The 18,889-nt window shown below is 40.9% G+C and overlaps 1 protein-coding gene across 2 annotated transcripts; it reads left to right on the top strand.

Moving 5' to 3' along the window:
• Positions 1-15,352: 15,352 nt before the first annotated feature.
• LOC115621682 lies at positions 15,353-18,522 on the top strand. 2 transcript variants are annotated; one of them, XM_030515392.1, is made up of 5 exons: positions 15,353-15,872; positions 16,515-16,842; positions 16,902-17,207; positions 17,807-17,808; positions 18,455-18,522. In XM_030515392.1, the coding sequence occupies exons 1-5, from the start codon at positions 15,368-15,370 to the stop codon at positions 18,520-18,522; spliced, it is 1,209 nt and encodes a 402-aa protein (XP_030371252.1). In that variant the 5' UTR covers positions 15,353-15,367. The 2 variants fall into 2 exon arrangements, with proteins under 2 accessions (XP_030371252.1, XP_030371253.1); XM_030515393.1 differs by lacking the exon at positions 17,807-17,808 and having other exon boundaries at positions 16,902-17,203.
• The last annotated feature ends 367 nt before the right edge of the window (positions 18,523-18,889 follow it).

Below are 18,889 nucleotides of genomic sequence, written 5' to 3'. Positions count from 1 at the left end.
ATCGCCAGACCGTTTGAATGTCAACTAAAAGCCTTGACAAATGCTCCGGTACAATTTATAGTGCCATTTCTAGGAAAATTTTCTACAATACGTACGGATGGTCACTTTCCCAAATGCAACCACAAAGCAAGGCCAGGGCCACTGAAGCATACAGAGCAGTTGTCCGATCCCCATATGAAAAAAAAAATATAGAAAAAATAATAAGTGAATTGTCACAACTGGAAATTAAAACAATGGTCATGGCAATTGCAAGCAAAGAAATGTTCGGCCTAGCATTTTCGTTTGCGTTTCAAACGCAATTTTCTTCTTCAGTGGCGTTGCAATTTTCAATTTCTACGGTCAGTTGGCCACTGAAGACCAACCACCCGACCGCTCGACTAGCCAGCTAGTCAGCTAGTCAGTCAGCCATGCCATGCATGAGCTCTTCTTTAGTTCAGTCAACTCCGGCGGCTGCAACGCGATGGAATCAGAAATTATACAAATTAGCCACAGTCAAGTGCTGGACGCTTCTTCTATCTAACTAAGCACACCTTGGCCATTACACGGCTGCTCCACAATCGCCATTCACACAATTGTCTCGCTGTCCAAACAGCTCTATTAGCTCACATCATAAAAAATGACAATTTGGCTGCCGGTAACAAAAGCGAAAGTTACAGTTGGGTGGCGTTTTATTTTTATTTTTTACTTTTTTTGTTATATGCCTAATTTTTATAGCTTGAGCCCGACATTCAGTTAATAAAAATTCGCGTGAATTTGTTACTGGCCTACAAGAAAAAAAACCACCGCAACGGACAGTGACTCATTTACAATTTCCTTTTTCGAACTTGAAACCTTCTCTCTTTCAATTCACAAGAAACATTCCGAAAATGAACAGCTTTTCCTTACTGATCGATTGGAGATTAACTCACAAACCAAGCTGCTAGGAAGCCAGAATTTGTTCTGAGGGTATTTTTTAAAGTGTAGATGAAAATTTTCGAAATTTTCGAAAGTTCGAATTGGTTCATGTATTCTAAGTAATATTACAAACTAAAATGTATTTTTGTATACAAATTAAACATTGTTTTTGGTGGCCTGATTTATTAGGGTCTTAATATTTCATCTTCAACATGATTAAACCTTCAGCTTCGCAAAGTTTTTCAAAATACAATTTAACCTTGATGTCACGGATATCTACGAGTATTAGCTAAGTGGTGGATTTTATTTGAACGCTATCGTGGCCCCACATATCTTAAGATGTTCCAAATAGCCTTGTATTTTACATTAATTTTATTTTATTTATTTATTTTATTTATTTATTTTATATTAATTTGAATGGAACAATCTTTTTCGGGTTTTATACTTAAATTATAATGATCTTTCCAACATATCTGTTGAGAAGATTTGTTGGAATATATTATATTGGTGTTACAAATATTATAATCCTTTTAAGATTCTAAAAGTGTAACTTATAGATTTTAAAACTTTTCTATATCTTTCCTATTTCTCATCAAAAATAACTTGTCAGCAATATATGATATTTATTTAAGATATGCAGGATGAGAAATGAATTTAAATGAAAGATGAACAATTGTCTAATTATTTCAAAATATTAACTATTTTAAATAAGTTACAGATATATAATTTTCAGCCAAATTAGTACTCAGCTACTTTGATGTAGACTCCATAAGCAAGTCAGAGTATTTTTTTATTTTTGAGTGTTTAGGCTTAAATTTGTTCAACTACTTTCGGTCCAATAAGCCACTGTGCCTTGAATCGTATAAATGTGTCTTTGGACCGTAGAACTGCTGATGGCCAAGTTCATGGGAGACTGCTACTGGGCTGCACAAAAGCATGTCAAGTGTGTTGCGAGGTGCAGAAAAAAGTGCATGAAAGCCGAAGCAGGCTAGCTAATTTAATTAAAGCACACACGCATACCTATATAAGGTGGATTTTTTTATTGGCAGGCGTGAACACAACGGTATTTGGTATTATTTTTTTGTCGGTATTTGGTAATAGGAAAATGAAGTAAAAGTTATTAAATCGGTTAACGTGACTTAAATTTTACGACAGCCCCGACTAAACATTAATTTTGTTTGCGAAAGAAATCAACGTGTGGGTTACTTCCAAGCAGCAGCAGCAGTATCATCATCATCATCATCACCATCGTTATCATCATCAACATTATGATCGTTGTTATGGTGTTGTTGCCGATGATGATCATGATCGACTGCTGTTGCCGCCGACATCTTAACCGCCCCTCTCTGCGTCTGCCAAACGCAATAACTTTCACTCTCAATGTATTAATTTTTATTTTTAACATATTGTTGCTCAATACATACAACATTTTCGGGAAATCTTGAGACCTTATCTACAATATATAATAACAACAACAGCAACAACAATAAAATTGAAAACGCTATTGAACTGAACGCGCATCAAGTCAACCAAAATTGATCTGAACTCGTTACGTTGTGCCTTGTGACGGCAATAAAAAGAAAGTATCTCGTCTCGCATCTACCGTTGGCAGCAGATCATCAACCAACAACAACAACAACAATAACACCAACAGCAACAGCAAGCGCTCTTTGCTTGGGTTGGAAAGCGCACACAGAAGACACAAAGTTCGATTCGTTTCATTTGAGTTTTTATTTTTGTATTTGTATTTTGGTGGAGTGAGGCTTTTGACTCGCTCTTGTTATGTTTTGTTATTGCTGTTGTAGTTGCAGTTTTTATTGTTATTGTTGTTGTAGCTGGCCATCTGTATCTGTATCGGCAACTTGTTATAATTGATTGTTTGCAGCATCATCATCATTATGATCATCGTAGCTCTGCGGTGCGTTCAATGAGCTCAGAAGCAGTTGCATTATTGGTTGCAGCAACGATTGCATTGTCTTGCCTCAATCGACTTGCATTGAATAGAGCTATGAGTAATCCATTTAACACAATTAGATATTGTAATGAGATAGGCGGATAACTTTGATCGGTGTTATGATCGAAAATCACTTACATTTTCTGAGATTTCCAAACGCTTTCGGATAGTCATTCCATCAATGTATCTCTTTTGATTTTGAGCCAAATGTTTAACTGTTAATTGGTAATTCTTAGTGTGCACGATACATATAAAAATTAACTATATATTTTGAAACTTAAACACAATATTTCAGTATAAGATTATACATTTTAAATATAAGATAGACAGCATTATTATCGACCTTTGACACAGTCGTGGACAACAAACTATGGGAGATGTTAAGCATTGAGCGTCACACCAAATGGATGGACCCCGAACAAACAAGGAAGATACCTCGGTACAGACTAGTGGACACACAATTGAGGAAAGCGAGGAGAAGGCGACAAACGCACTCTACGCATCGATACTGAGTAGCGCTGAATGAATTGAATTGAATGGATTTTCATTTCAGTGCTGCCAGTGAGACTGCCTTGTGGTGTACTGGCACGGAGAAGTCCGCACATACCTAAATTTCCATAAAAAAATTAAAGCGTTGCGCAATGTCAGTACATTTTCGAGAGTAAATTTGATGCAACGGAAACGATTGCTTGCTTTAAAACTCCCCCACAATACCCCACTTTAAAATGAAACATATTAATGGTCATAGAAATGCCAATACCAATCACTAAATGAAGTCAACATATAACTTTTTGTGTTTGCTTACACTATACATATCTCTATCTAATTAACAAACAATTGCCAAGAAGAACACGTTGTTTGCACTATTCTTCAGCAGAACTTTATTATTTATGGATTAGCCTGGCAGGCATAACATTTATCAATTTAATTGATTGATTATAGTGCCAGCCTTTGCCAGCCACTGCTAGCTCAAATGTGTAACTCATATTAGTGTGTGGCTTAGTAATTATTTAAGTGCAATCTCTTTGCTTTCATTACCTGCCTTGAGGTCCAGTAAATATTCATTCTTAAAGCTCAATGTCTGCTTCTTCATTGCATGTCCGCCCATACATGCCTGCTTAGCATTCTTCATTCCAGCGCCCCACTGTACATATTTACCTTTGTGCCACGAAGACTACAACGATTCCGAACAATGGCTGGGGCAACATCAGCCTAAAAGTATACATTATATTCATGAGAAATTACATGCGAGCATACAAAATTACGTAGCATGAACATATTTATGTACGAGTATATATCACAACCCTGGTAGCTGTCAAAGTGACTAGTCGACTTTTTATTGTGCGCTCCGTGAAAAATTGTAGTAAATTCCTCTTTTTCAATTATTTCGCGTATAGTGCGTTAAAAAAAAAAAAAAAAAAAAAAAAAAATCACCCGGAAACCTAGTTTCACCTTGGCTTTTTGGCAATCGTTTAGTATCCTTATTTTCTTGGATTCCAATCAACAATTAATCTGCTGTATGGGGCTGCTCTGCTGACGTATACACGTCATCGAAGCAGAGACAGCCCAGAATTTTTCTTCTTTGCTTGTTTTTGCAAGTCATCTTATCTCACGTAAATGAATGCTGATGAAGACTCGGCCGCTCTCGGAGCAGCTGAGGAAGTAGTCAATAAGCTGCCGAAGTACGTGGAGATGAGAAAAATTTCTGGTAAATCACCTTCGGAGCTGAGAGCAAAAATAACCAAGGACTTGCATATGTCAATGGGAAAACCATACTTAAAGCCGTCAAGCTCAACCAGTAACTGGATTGCCTCAACCACTTGTACATCGACTACAAGTACCCTAACGTTCTCTGTGGTGAACTCTCAATCAATGTATACTACAGTAGCGACATCAAATGGCAGTTTGTGCTCCACACCCGCCGTTGTGAGTACACCGGCTTCAATCACAAACTTAGTTGCAAATCCAACTCTGGACAAATTTTGCTCGTTTCAAATGTCAGTACCCGGTATTAATAGGAAGCGGAAAGGAGCCGTCGAGTCACTAAAATCGGCTCAAAAAAATAAGCCAACTCCTGTCAATACAACCCAGGGACAACGAACTGCGTCCTCCTCTCCGGCAGCGCTTCAAAATAATAGATTTGCAGCCCTTTCGGAAGAAGCTGATTCCATTAAGGAAATGGAAGAGCCAGATTCCGAAGATCCATCGAGCCAGCAAAATGAAGCCAGCCGTTTCCAGCAGGGAAGTAGTATTCCTAAGCCTCCTGCTATATGTGTGCCACAAGTTAACAAATTGGATAAGCTGGAGGTGGCGCTCAATTCTGCTGTCTCCCCTGACGATTACGACATACGCACATCGAAATCTGGGATCTCGCGTATTTATACGAAGAATTCGAATGCGTTTCGTGCAATAATCAAATTATTGTCCAATCAAAATTGTCAATTCTGGCACCACCAGTTGAAGGAGAACAAACCCTGCAGATTGGTGCTCAGAGATATTCATCCCAATGTACCCAGGCAATTAATAGAGCGCACCTTTACCGACAAGGGCTTTACAGTTTTGAATATATATTGCCCCAGAAAACCGGACTGGCGTAACATTCAAATTAATGAGGAGGATGGTGAGGACATAAATAATGTCAAAACAAGACAAAATATGTTTTACGTTAACCTCCAGAACGCACCCAACGTTGCTGAGGCACTAAAAATAACTCAAATTGGTAGACACAGGGTTACAATATCAAAGGCCAAACAGAGTAAAGAGCTGGTACAATGCTTCAGATGCCAAGATTTCGGGCACACGAGGAACTATTGCCTTAAAAAGCCGGTTTGCGGTAAATGCTCGGGGGACCATGATACTGGCTCAAAATCATGTAACCTGAATGATAATGGGGAATTTATATGCGCTAATTGCGGCGAAGACCACATGTCGAGCTTCAGAGGCTGCAAGGTAAGAATTGATCTAGCCAAAAAACTTAAGCCAGCTGTGAGGTTGCCGAGAGATGGTCTAGTCATCGGTAGCAATAGGAGTTACCCAAACAACCAAGGCAATAAAGTACAGTTCATCTCAAGCTCTGCTGTTAAGAGTGGCTTCTCTTACGCTGATGCAGCAAGGCCAATTGAAGGAAAGCGTACCATCGCGCCAACAAACCAAAACTCGCCCCGGGCACACATTTCCGCTGAAGATTGGCATCTAAACAATAAATTTAGTATGCTGGAAAAGGCGATTTTTGATCTAAACGCAAGAATGGATCAAATGTATAAGCTCATTCAGGAAAATATGGATTCCAATAGAGCCTTCCGTGACTTGGTACAAAAACTAATATCCAAATGTTAAATCCGCTGTTAAAAATCGGATTATGGAACGCACGGGGCCTGGTCAAAAACAATGATGAACTCAGGCTTTTCCTAAGTTCAAACTTGATCGATATCATGTTAATAACCGAAACGCATATGCGTCCTGGCTTGAACGCATATTTGCCAGGATACGACCAGTACTACGCTAATCATCCCAGTGGCACCGCTAAAAGTGGTTCTGCAGTCATCATTAGATCAAGTATCGCTCATTCACAGAATGAGCCAATTCTAAAAACAAGCATCCAAGCGGCCAGCGTAACTATACCGACGAATGGTGGAAGCATCAAAGTCTCCTCCCTATATCTTCCTCCCAATGAAGCTTGGTGCAGGGCCGACTTTGATCTATTGCTTGCAACCTTAGGAGATAAGTTTATTGTAGGCGGTGATTTTAATGCAAAACACCAATGGTGGGGTAATTCCAGATCTTGCAGGCGAGGAAGGTGTTTGCAAGAGGCCATAGCTAGTACTACTTGCCAAGTTCTTGCTACTGGAGAGCCAACTTTCTACTCTTACAACACACGGCTTAACCCCTCTGCACTAGACTTCTTTATTGTCAACAGGATTGCCCTAAACAGACTCACCGTTGAAACAAAATATGAGCTCGCATCGGATCACCTTCCAGTAGTAGCGACGCTACATCATGCACCGCAATATAATCCCAAGAGGGAATATATTCTACCACCTGGCTCCCGTATTGATGTTTTTAAAGCCGATCTCGAAAGAAGAATTAACCTGAACGTCGAAATTAACAGCCCAGAGGATATCGAAGACGCGATATCAATCCTCATGAAGAACATTTCACTGGCTGCGTCTTCTGCTGCACCGAAAACTTTACGCTTGCCAACCCAACATAGTCAAGCTAGTCTACCACCAACGGCTGCTGCGCTCTTAAGCCTGAAAAGAAGAGTCAGGAAAGAATATGCAAGAACTGGAGATACTCGCATTCATCAAATCTACAAAAGACTGTCCAATCGACTGCAAAAAGAGCTTGCTAAAATCAGACAAGGCAGAATTGATGACATATTGGAAAGTGCTGGTCCAGATGCATCATTTAATTACTCGCTCTGGAAGCTTACGAGGCGATTCAAGAGGCTGGTCATCCCTAAGACTCCAATTAAGGATCCTTCAGGCGGATGGAGCTATTCCAGTCAGCAGAAAGCTGAAATCTTTGCAAACAGCCTAGAGGAAAGATTTAAGCCTTTTGACTTTACATCAGCAGATAGGCGAAGGGTAGTCGAGCTTAGGCTGGAGATGCCATTCCAAATGGCCTTGCCTGCAAGCCCAGTTACACTGCAAGAAGTGGTACAGCAGATAAAAAATCTAAAGGTCAAAAAAGCGCCTGGAGAAGACCTTTTAGACAACAGGACGCTGAAACTGCTCCCCACAAGGGCTCTGCTGTATATTGTTTTGCTCATGAATAACATACTCAGGCTGAGGCACTTTCCAAACTGCTGGAAAATGGCGCTAATTACGATGATTCCAAAGCCAGAGAAACAGCATACTGAAGTAGATGGATATAGGCCGATTAGTCTGCTACCTGCCCTCGGGAAGATGATGGAACGCGTGATTCTGGACCGGATTCTCCAGCTCGAAGCCGTGACGCGCAGAATTCCAAAATGGCAATTTGGATTTCGAAGAAGTCACGGAACACCGGAACAGCTCCACCGTGTGGTCAACTTCGCCCTGGAAGCCATGGAGCAAAAGATGTACTCAGTGGCTGTGTTTATGGATATTAAACAAGCTTTTGATAGAGTGTGGCATGATGGTCTCCTCTGCAAATTGAAAGGCATACTAACTCCTCAATTGTTTCAACTCATCGAAAGCTTTCTAAGGGACAGAAGCTTCAGAGTTGCTGTTGATGGAGTGAAATCCACGAGGCGCTCAATTTGTGCAGGAGTGCCCCAAGGCAGTGTTCTCGGTCCTACCCTGTATACATTATTTACTGCTGATATGCCTGCACCGCAAGAGATCCTTGGAGTAGACGAGAATGACGCACTAATAGCTACTTACGCAGACGACACTGCGGTGCTTACCAGATGCAGAGATATCGATGTAGCTTCGGAAGCCTTACAGCAGTATGTAAGTAGTTTCGAGAAGTGGGCTCTGAATTGGAACATTGGTATCAACGCCAGCAAGTGTGCGAATGTCACATTTACAACAAGGCCGTCGTCATGCGGAGATATCACAATGTTGGGGTCCACGCTCAGTCATACAAATTCGCACAAATATCTTGGTGTCATTCTGGACAGAAGGCTCAACTTCAGCAAGCATACAACAATGGTCAAGCGATCGGTCATGGCAAAAGCCGGAAAGATGGCATGGCTGCTTGCACCCTGCAACAAGCTGTCTCTGCACAGTAAGGTGACAGTATACAAGTCCATATTAAGTCCAATATGGAAGTATGCGCTACCAATTTATGGCATTGCCGCTGCATCGAACCTAAATAAAATAAGAGTTGCGCAAGCTAAAATACTCAGAAAAATATGCAACGCTCCCTGGTATATGCGCACTAGGGACATCGAAAGAGACTTATGTGTCCCCAAGGTTGGCGATGTCATTCAAATGCACGCAAGCAATTACGAGAAGCGACTCGGCAGTCACCCCAACGCACTAGCGAGGCGGCTCCTGTCCAAACCTAAGAAGAGAAGATTGAAGAAGTGCCATCCAAAGGATCTCCCCACAAGATCCCTTGTATAAAATATATAATATATATCATAAAATATAATTTCATTTCTAATGTAAAACATTGTAAATATTGTATATATGTACATAGATATAAGTGCGTCCTATAGATGCTTACTATAGACAACTTTTGTATTCCCTAACTTTCAACTAGCTTAAGCTGCCATATTGGTAGTAGAAAACTAGTTTAATAAATTGTATATATGTAAAAAAAAAAAAAAAAAAAAAAAAAAAAAAAAAAAAAAAAAAACGAGTATATATGTATGTGTAATCATAAATGTGTTTATGCTTATACCCTCGCATAAGTCAACATCCTGCGGCGTCTCTTGGTGGTAAAATAATCACAATACCATGACAGCAACAATAGCAAAACAAGATTAGAAAGAAACCACAAACAACAATGGTCGACTAAGGAAAATACTGGGGGCTGCGCCTAACTGTTTGCCGATTGCTGCAGACAACACACGGGCAGGTGAAATCAAATGAAAATATGTTTTAATTAGAAAACAATTAGATTAAAATAAATTAAACGAGTCACTGGGCTCAGGCAATCGATTAGCCAAGTGAAAAAAACAAAACAAACAAAAGTACTGGCTGGCATTATAATAAAAGCAATGCGCATTCCGCTTGCATGTCGGTGAAAATAAACAACAAAAACAACATATGCAGTAATTCAGTTAACCAACCAACCAACCAGCTAACAAACGAACCAATTGAATGTTCGACCACGTAATTAGAGAAAAACAGAGAATGGTATTTGAAAATTCAACCGTTTTGCGTTGCTTTTAATTAAGTTTATTTTGCTTGAAGACATCAAGTTGGTAGTCGCACGGCTCTTATCAATTTTATTCAGCCGGTTTTTGAAACAATTTACCTGCAAACTTTTCAAATATTCTTGCAATGGCGAGGCTGATAAGGTGTGCGAACTTCCAAACAGCTGCAAACTTGCACAGACAGGTGGGCGGAAGCGAATAATTGAAATAGACATTATGTAGCCAAGCAAAGATCAAAACAAGGCAGTAATGTCTACATAAAAAGTGGGAAGTATTAAACTTTATATCCCATACATAAGCTTCAGTTACTGTACATGCGAGTAGAACGTACCTATGGAGTTAGGTTCTAAAATGAAATCTGAGCCGTAACTTGCAAAATGCACACCACACCACTCCACACAGACACCTGCAAACTTTTGAACAAAATTCAATTAAAATCCAAGGCTGTTTGAGTCTTTTGTCTACATTTAGTTCTCAGAATTACCATGTAGCCAAAAGTAAACAGTCCTACTACGAGTAGATGTCGTTTATTTTTACCTCAGCATTTTACTTTGTGATATGCGATGCTATGGCTTCAAAATCATCGCTTAATTGCTCTGTAATTTAAGATTTTCGCAAAATGCCGGCAACACTCCTGGTACGAGTAGCATCAACTTGTATTTCTCGTAAATTTAGCAGGCACATCTGACCAACCAAATGACCACAAAATCGGTTTAAATTGCTTCCCAGTAGCTTTGTTACGGATAAAAACCGACCACTCAAGGCAATCCCTATTCAAAAACACACGCAAACTAAAAGTAAACCTACTGCTACAAACATTCGTAAAACAAATAAATTAAAATGTTTCTCCATTTAATTGTCGACAATTGTGCACGTGTCAGCAGCTTTAAATTAGCAGTTCAGAGGAGCACAAAGGATTTAAATTCGTTACTTTTCCATTGTTTTCTGATTTTCTGTTTTTATACCCTGTACCCGTAGGGTAAAAAGGGTATATTAGGTTTGTGCAAAGTATGTAACATGCAGAAGGAAGCATCTCCGACCCCATAAAGTATATATATTCTGAATCAGCATGACGAGAGAAATCGATCTAGACATGTCCGTCCGTCTGTCCGTCCGTCTGTCCGTCCGTCTGTCCGTCCGTCTGTCCGTCCGTCTGGATGAACGCGAGGATCTCAGAAACTATAAAAGCTAGAATAACCAAAGTTGGCACCCAGATTCTCCTAGATCCGAGTAAAGACGAGTTTATTTATTTTTTTTTTTAATTTTCTCCCCCCTTCCCCCGCTGCAGAATTTCGTCAATAGCGTCCACATTTCAAATGCTACCTAAACTAAACTATGCACACATAATTTATAAATAAATATCTACTGTTGTCTAAAATTTTATTCAATTCTGTCAATTCTAAGAAAAGTTAGTAGCGAAACAAATTCTCGCCAGTACAACCCCCACAAACTGCAGCAACAAGTTCGCTCTTCTTCTTCCTCTTTTTGCTGCTGCTATGGGCGCATATAACTCAGTGACGGAAGCTTACCTGGGTACAGGGTATTACACTGTCGGGCTTGCTCGACTGTAGCGTTCTCTCTTGTTGGTTTTTGTTTTTTGCTTCCTCTTTCATTGTCACATGTTATTTATGCTATTTATTTTCTCCTTTGTTGTAGGTCTATACATAAAAATGTATTCTAGCCTTCGGCTATTTAGGTCTTCCCACATTTTGAAAGGCTTAAGTTTAATATGCGAATAAAGCACAATGTAAACGTCAAGCGCATGCGGAATGCTCTAACTATTATTACGATATGAAGCAACTTTAAACAGAATTAGGCTGAAATAAAATTGCCTATCTAGTGGTACTCCAAATTGCCGAAAGCATTCGCATAATACAAGTATGCTTGGTGGATGTCCAGAAAGATAGCTCTCTAACTTACTGATAGCTTCGAAACGGCTAGTAAGTAGTAACATGGACCTAAAAACTACTTTGAAAAAGAGCTAATTTGCAGCGTTTGGTGCAATTTGAATTGATTTATTTATTTATTTGTTTGTTTGTTGCATAGTTACTAGTACGACAAGAAAATTTCTTAAAAATGAATGTACTAGTCACAATTTTCTTAGACAAAAATTAAAAGTGATTTGATTAGACTAATTAACCTATTTTTATGAGTTATATTTTATTTATACATATGTAAATTGTAGGTTGTTTTCTTTTGCTCTACAAGTATCTTTATCTTTATAATTAGTACATAAGTGCTGCCTACTGAATGTTAATGTATTAATATAGATGTTGTGCTTTGTACTTTAGTTTCACTAGTTATTCTCTTGAAAGTGTGCTTGAATTCTAGTTCTGAAATGCGTTTCATTTGCTGATTATTTTTGATAAGTTCGTAATGGTCTACCTACTTCGGTTTCAATTCCCAAAAGCCTGGCATAATTTTTCAAATTTTCTAATCAATCATTTCTGGGACTGTGCGCTATCTTCAACGCCATGTGCAATTGTTCTTTAAACGCTCTTGCTTGGCCTACATCTATTGTATTCTTATTATGTCTACGTTAGCTACTTAATTAATACTGGAGATATGAAGAAAAACAGTATTATGTTATCTTCAAAATATTAAGGTGATTTAAAGATATACTTGTATAACAAAACAGCGTACTTCTGCTCCTTTCCGGGGAATTGTTTTACATGTTGAGCTGCCTATAAAGCTAAATATAAACATTTGGGCAAGGCATACGAGTTCAACAATTTCAATTAACTTGGCCACATCACAGTCGGGCCAAAGACATGGGCGACTACGCCCTGCTTGAATTGTAACCGGATCGCCATGTATCAGGCCAAAGTCAAGGATCATTAAACTTTGATGGCGTTGGTTGGTATAGACCGACGCACAACTGATACAATGTTTGGCACTAGCATTGCATCTGCATAGTTGGCATGGCATTGGATTACCACTTTCAATGCGAACAGAGACGCTCAAACAGCCAACGCCCGCAACTGGCAACTGGTGTTCAGATAGCGTCACTTTCCTTTTTATGGAGCCGACTGTGGCACGGCTCCTCTATTCATGGCAGGCCGATCTGGCCAACTGCTTTACTTTTTCTTGTTAAGCGAAACCACGCAAAACGCTTCGCATTACTTGCGCTTTTGTGGTGCTCGCTCTTTGGGTCGGAGACTACCACTGCCACTGCCATTGACCATGGCCAGGACAGGACAGTGCGTGGACTTAGATTTGGTGTCGAATTGCGAGCGTCACGCCGAGGGGCTGCGAACAACCAATCATTGAGTGAATTATAGCCATTATGTTGTAAATATATCAACTATGTAGTAGCAAGGCGCAAAATGGTGCCACAAAACAGTTGAGCTCTGATTGCCATTTGCTGAAAATTATTAACAATAGGCGCCGAGTGTTGGGGCAATTATATCGCGCACTTGCGCTGTCGACTGTCGGCGGCCTGCGTGACTGCAAACTGAATATTTATTAGCAAAAACAACAACAACAGCAAAATGAAGAAAGAAGCTACTTCAGCGGCAGACACTTAAAGTGTTTTATTGGCTGCATTTGCCAAACCGCCCGCCGCATGTGCAACAGAATGTAACTGAACAGCAACCGAAGGCTGCTTTTGATACCGCCTGGGTTGCCGAAGATAATGCCTATGGTCGTGTTAATTGTGCTGATGGTGCTGCTGATTTTGCTGATGCTGGCGATCTATGGAAAACGAGAGCTAATAGTTCGTTTCACTTTTCTTTTATTATTTATTTATTTATACATCTTTGTACAAACAATTGTGCTTTGCTGCCACACTTGTTGGCTGCCGAGGCGTGGCCACATGTTGGCGGCATTGCAAAGCTGGCCTTCTACCAACCCCCCTGTCGACTTAATTGCTCGTGCTGTTTGCTTTTACTTTTTCACTACTGACTGAAAAATTGTTTTCTGCAAATTACTGCAAATTAATGAGCGCTAAATTAGCCGCATTAAGTTGAGTGCCACAAGCTTTAGCTGCCTGCGCTCAGCTTGTTGCATCCACCGCCCTACACATCTCAATACTAGGCACTAGTACTTAGTGTGTTTGTGTTTTAATTGCAACAAATAATGACAGCAGCCTTTGAACCTTTGGCAACAAACAAATCCCCCGGCGAAGATCAAAGACACGCCTTGGCAAACAATGCGAACTTCCAATTGAAAAGCACGCAGCGCCACTGTCGCAAACGGTAATGGGCACAACAAGCCAACTACAATGGGACCAAATCAAATACTATTACTAAATTATTAACCGAGAGTATAAATATTAAATGTCACTCTTTATCCCTCATATTTTGTATAAAAGTGATAAATGAATTTTTTATATAATTTCTTAACAAAAACTCGAAGAAAGTTTTATTTGTGTACAATATTTAATTATAGTGGAAGAACATTGTTTTACAAAGCTTTTAAATCAATAATTCAACACATATTGCTGTGTTAAAAATTCAAATAAAAATAAATAATTTAAACTATTAATACCGAGTTTGTACTATAATTGGAATGAAAATGTGTACATTGCTTGGCCTCAACTGCATTGTTTTCCTATCGATCCTAGAAGTAAACAAAAACATTCTAACAGACGGAAAATATAGCTACCAGCCCCAAAATAAATAATATTAGGCATTTAAAATACCATTAGAATACACATGATCGGAAGTACTAGAGCATAAGAAGAATGTTAAGGCTGTTATGAGGAACAAGTTTGAACTTTTTGAAACATGTTTAAAGGAAACATCTTAGAGTTGTTACTTACTTTCAGTCTATAAATGTGATCCTCACGTTTCCAATTCTTGAGTTTTTAGCTTGCGACCGCATGAATAACATCATCCTCGGCAGTCAAGAGGTCTCGCCTTAGTATTTCGATTATACCTGAGACAAGGGACTGTAATATAGACAGTCTTGTCTAATGTTTCTGTTTCTTGAGTTAACATTTTTGGTCTGCAACCGGATAAATCACATTCTGCGCCACAGTCAGGAGATAAGGCTTTGAAGCCTATTACAGTCATGGTTCTTCTCAACATATAGAAGAAAAAATATCCACAACTGTACCATTGATTTCAATTTAATACTGCAGTACGATTTTCTAAATTGGAATAGGTTTCCCTCGACAATTGCGATTTTTAAGAGGCTGCTGTTTTATTTGCATGGTCCTAACAAAAGCAACTTGAAGTATCATAGCACGTACACATTTATATTAGTTTATTTCGTAGTGCGCCCATCGTACTCTGCCAGTTGACGCCCGTCGAGTGCGCGCGCCGTTGACGAGGCCATCACTCAGCTGGCTGTCAGATCTGCTTGAAATCAAAACTATAGCAAAATTGTTTATAACATACATTGTGGCAGTGGCAGGGGCAGGGGCAGCGACTGCGCTTGGAGTGCGGCGACTGCGACTGAGACGGTTGCTGCACGCAGCTTCTGCTTTGGGCAGCCGTGGATGCTGCCACTGAGGCTTAACAATAAAACTGAGTGGCATGCAACGGCAAGCAATTAGTCTTTATAGCGGCGTGTTGCAATGCGCTGCAGCAGCTGCTTAAATATCAAATTCTACTCCGCGCTTAAGCAATATCGATGTGAAGGATACGCCCGCGAACTCGTCCTGTGAAGTGTGTTCGTAGAAGTGTCTAAGTGAGTGAGTGCTCGAAAGTAAAGTCAAAAGACTGTAAACGGTGTTGAGATTGGTCCAAGAACCAGAGCACATAATGCTGCACTACTTCTCAGCATGCACGGTTTGTGTGCTACTGAGCCTGCAGCTGTCCTCGGCGGCTATACACAAGCGTAGTGGTGCCCAGTCAGCCAACGCGCTGGGCCTTGAGCCTGCACAGCCGGAGCCAGCGAATCCTGCAGTCGATAGTGTGGAAAACACAGACCTCTTGAACAAGCTGAGCTGGAAGTGTGCCAACAATGCTAGCTGCCTATATGGTGTGGCCAATGGTATCTTGCAGTCTTATCGGCGCGGCGAGACCATCAAGCTGGGTCTCTTTGACTTGGTGAAGCTGCCAGCATTGCCGGCGGATGAGGCGCGCAGCAAGAAGAATAAATGGGGCAGCAGTCGGGGACTGTCCAGCTTCATGGATTTTGTCAGCGGGAATGCTGTACGCATACCTGTGGGTCCAATGGTCTTCAGTGTGCAGCGGGCCAAAGATGACAGCGATTACATTGAGGTGGCGCTACTTAAGAAGGCGACCAGCAGCACAGGTAGGATTAGTGAATCACAATATCTTTATCCTGTCCAGCTGTACACCCATCAATAAAGAAGCCAATCAAGACTGACACATGTCAGTCGATTTCAGCCGAGGCGCTAGCATCATTACTTAGACCCAATCAACCACAATCAGAATCTGTTGTAGCTTTTCTGCTTCTGCTCTGGGGGGCCCAATGGGCATGCCCAACCAGACGCATTAAAATGCCAGTTGGCATAATAAGGTGGCATGCCTCTGGTCCACTTGAAGCCACACGGACAACAATGGTGGAACGTGAAAACTTTGAGTTACAAATTCATTTGTACACGGCCCAAGAAAACAGCGTAAAGGCTATGCTTGGTGCATAATAATACAAGTAGACTCCGTCGCATTCCTTAGTCAGGCCACTCGATGCCGTTATTTATATCTATTAAATGCGGCGTTTGGTGGCAGGCCAGGATGCCTTGGAAGAAGCTGTTGTTGCTGTTGTTGCACCATTTTGTTGACACAACATCAATCATGATGTGCAGGCAGCTCCTGCGCTTGTCTCAATCACACACATATCCGCATACACACTCACTTTCCCAACCTGTCCTTGATGTGCCGTTAAATCCATAAAACATAAGACGTGTCCTGTTTTTTCAATGCTCGACAGGACGCTTGCAAGGCAGCGGCGGCGGCGGCCTGCTCGGCGGTGGAGGTGGCGGTTTAGGTGGACTGGGTGGTGACAGCGGCGGAGGCGGTGGGCTGCTTGGAGGTGGTGGTGGAGGTGGTATTGGTGGCGGTGGTGGCGGACGACGGCGGCATCAGCAGGACAAGAAGCAGTTCCAAATGTACATACCAATGTATCTGGCAGCCACGACATTTGGTTGGACAATGGTAGCCGCCAAGGCAGTAGGCCTTCTGACCCTCAAAGCACTACTCATATCAAAAATTGCCTTTGTGGTTGCCGCCATTGTGCTGATCAAGAAGCTAATGGACAATGCGAGCGAAAAGTAAGTATATTAGAGTTGCAGTAAATGCAACGACGTGTACCTCTGACCTTACTTTTAAGGATGATGTACCAATTCCCGGAGCACTCGCCCTATATGATGCCCTATGGTCTGGACTATCCCATGCATCCGGGCGATTTGGCCGCAGGCGACATGTACTCTTCACCTCTGCATCATATGGCTGCTGTTGGAGGTGGTCAGTTACCCCTTTCAGGCCATCCTGGTCTGGAGAGCCTGGCTGCGGAAAGCCATATGCACTCGCATGTGGCCGGCGATGGCAGCAACAATACAATGTTGGCCGCGCTCGGCGGTCTAGGCAGTGCAGGGCTGAAAGTGAAACGTGAGGATTCTTGGATAGCGAAGAGTAAGTGATAAGTGACGGCGCCATAAAGCAGCATTACCCTTGTTTCAGACAGCCAAGCTGTGGCCGTTATGGCACTCGCCACTGCTCTATCGTAGACGTCAACATTACGTCCATGCCCTTAAGAAACATGAGTTGTGGTCGATCGGCCAGTCACTGGCCGTGGCTGCTGCCGTTGCCGAGGCTAGTGTGGAGGAGGAGGAGGACGATGAATATGCAGATGACAGATAAACATTCTGACAGTGTATAAAACATTTTTCGCATTGCTACCCATTTGAGTTCCATGGGCTTGAATTCGTTTCAAGACCCCGTTTGCAAACAAAACTTTGTTTGAGCAAAGATTTGATGCTTATTTCATTTGGCAACACAAAAATTGATTCATTTTGGAAGCGTATTTCTCAGTTCTAATGGAAAATATTTATATTTTTCTAACTCTCCCCATTCAAAAAATATTTGGAGTAATATTTCAGATTTTTAAGACAGTTGTTATTGCTTGTTGCCAGAACCTTGTCTTTAAATCTTCCCGAAAATGTAAAACTCTGGAGTTCTTAATGAACTGTTTGGATAGTTCGCTATCTCTCTCGATATTTCTGTTCTGTTATTGAGGTGTTTCTTTGATGACTTACAAATTATAGTAGTATGGCAGTACTCGTATTTATAACTCTTATATGCCGAAAAGAAGAAATAATAACATAAATTTGTTTTATTTGCTTTTGAGAAACTTTCCATGAACATTTTGTTTTACATTTTCGTTATTAAGTACGGACATTTTCGTAATAACAAGAAGGATCATATTATATCAGCTCAGTTTCTTTTCTTTTTTTTTTTTCTTCCTTCTATTTGAATGAAAATATTTGCAAAAATATAGATTTATTGGGGAACTAATCAGAATTCACTATAAATATTATCTAGGGATTTAACAATTCGTGGCTGTAATATTTGAAATGGAAATGAGTAATACACGCTTTCATTAGAAAGTAAATTTGATAAAAACACATCGATATCTTGATGTGAGCGCGCCTCAAATTGAGCTTAATGAACTGAAGCACCGAACTAGCTCACCAGTGGCACGTGAACCAAACGAACTTGTGCACATCAATGCACGGCACCATATAGAATGGTTCAAAAATTATTCATAGCATACTTTTCGGCTGCACTCTCCACACTTTCTCCTCTGCATGCTGGCAAACCATGAAGCCCTTGCGTCAGAGATAAAGCACAATTGTAAGCTAAGTTTCCCCAACCCTCTTGCAGCCACCCCCGCAAGGCGTCCGCTCATCTACAACTACGTGCAGCCGCACATGCCCTACTACCGCTCGTAGGGAGGTGCCGGCGAGGCGAGGAAGGTGCGAAGGTGAGGAAGTCTAGCCAATTAGCGCAGCTGCTGCCCCCCCCACACAACCAAAGACAGTTGAGAGAGGTTTTGCTGCCATAACATCTGATGACGCCCCAGTGAGGATATGCGAAACGGTTGCGGGGTCTCGAATTCGTCCCTGCAATTCGTAAACTTAATTAATATTTTAAATCGATATTTCTACGTATTTATTTATTTATTGCCTGTAACGTGTTTAAGTTTAGTCGAGTCTAACGCACACATTTAGTTTAGCCGAATTCTTGTAATTAGCATCAAAATGCTACAAAAACCAAAAAAAAGCAAATAAATAAGTGAGCACATGGTTGCTCGAAGTT

Source organism: Scaptodrosophila lebanonensis, unplaced genomic scaffold (assembly GCF_003285725.1).
Source record: "Scaptodrosophila lebanonensis strain 11010-0011.00,11010-0021.00 unplaced genomic scaffold, SlebRS2 tig00000024-arrow-pilon, whole genome shotgun sequence".
Taxonomy (NCBI): domain Eukaryota; kingdom Metazoa; phylum Arthropoda; class Insecta; order Diptera; family Drosophilidae; genus Scaptodrosophila; species Scaptodrosophila lebanonensis.
Note: the sequence above shows the minus strand (reverse complement) of the source record. Positions and strands in the feature narration are given on the sequence as shown.

Excerpts from the sequence above, each read along its gene's own strand:
- LOC115621682 (XM_030515392.1), top strand. The coding sequence starts at position 15,368 with ATGCTGCACTACTTCTCAGCATGCACGGTTTGTGTGCTACTGAGCCTG. Across the intron at positions 15,873-16,514 it reads CAGCAGCACAGGTAGGATTA|GCAGCGGCGGCGGCGGCCTG; the intron begins GTGAATCACAAT and ends GACGCTTGCAAG. Across the intron at positions 16,843-16,901 it reads ATGGACAATGCGAGCGAAAA|GATGATGTACCAATTCCCGG; the intron begins GTAAGTATATTA and ends CTTACTTTTAAG.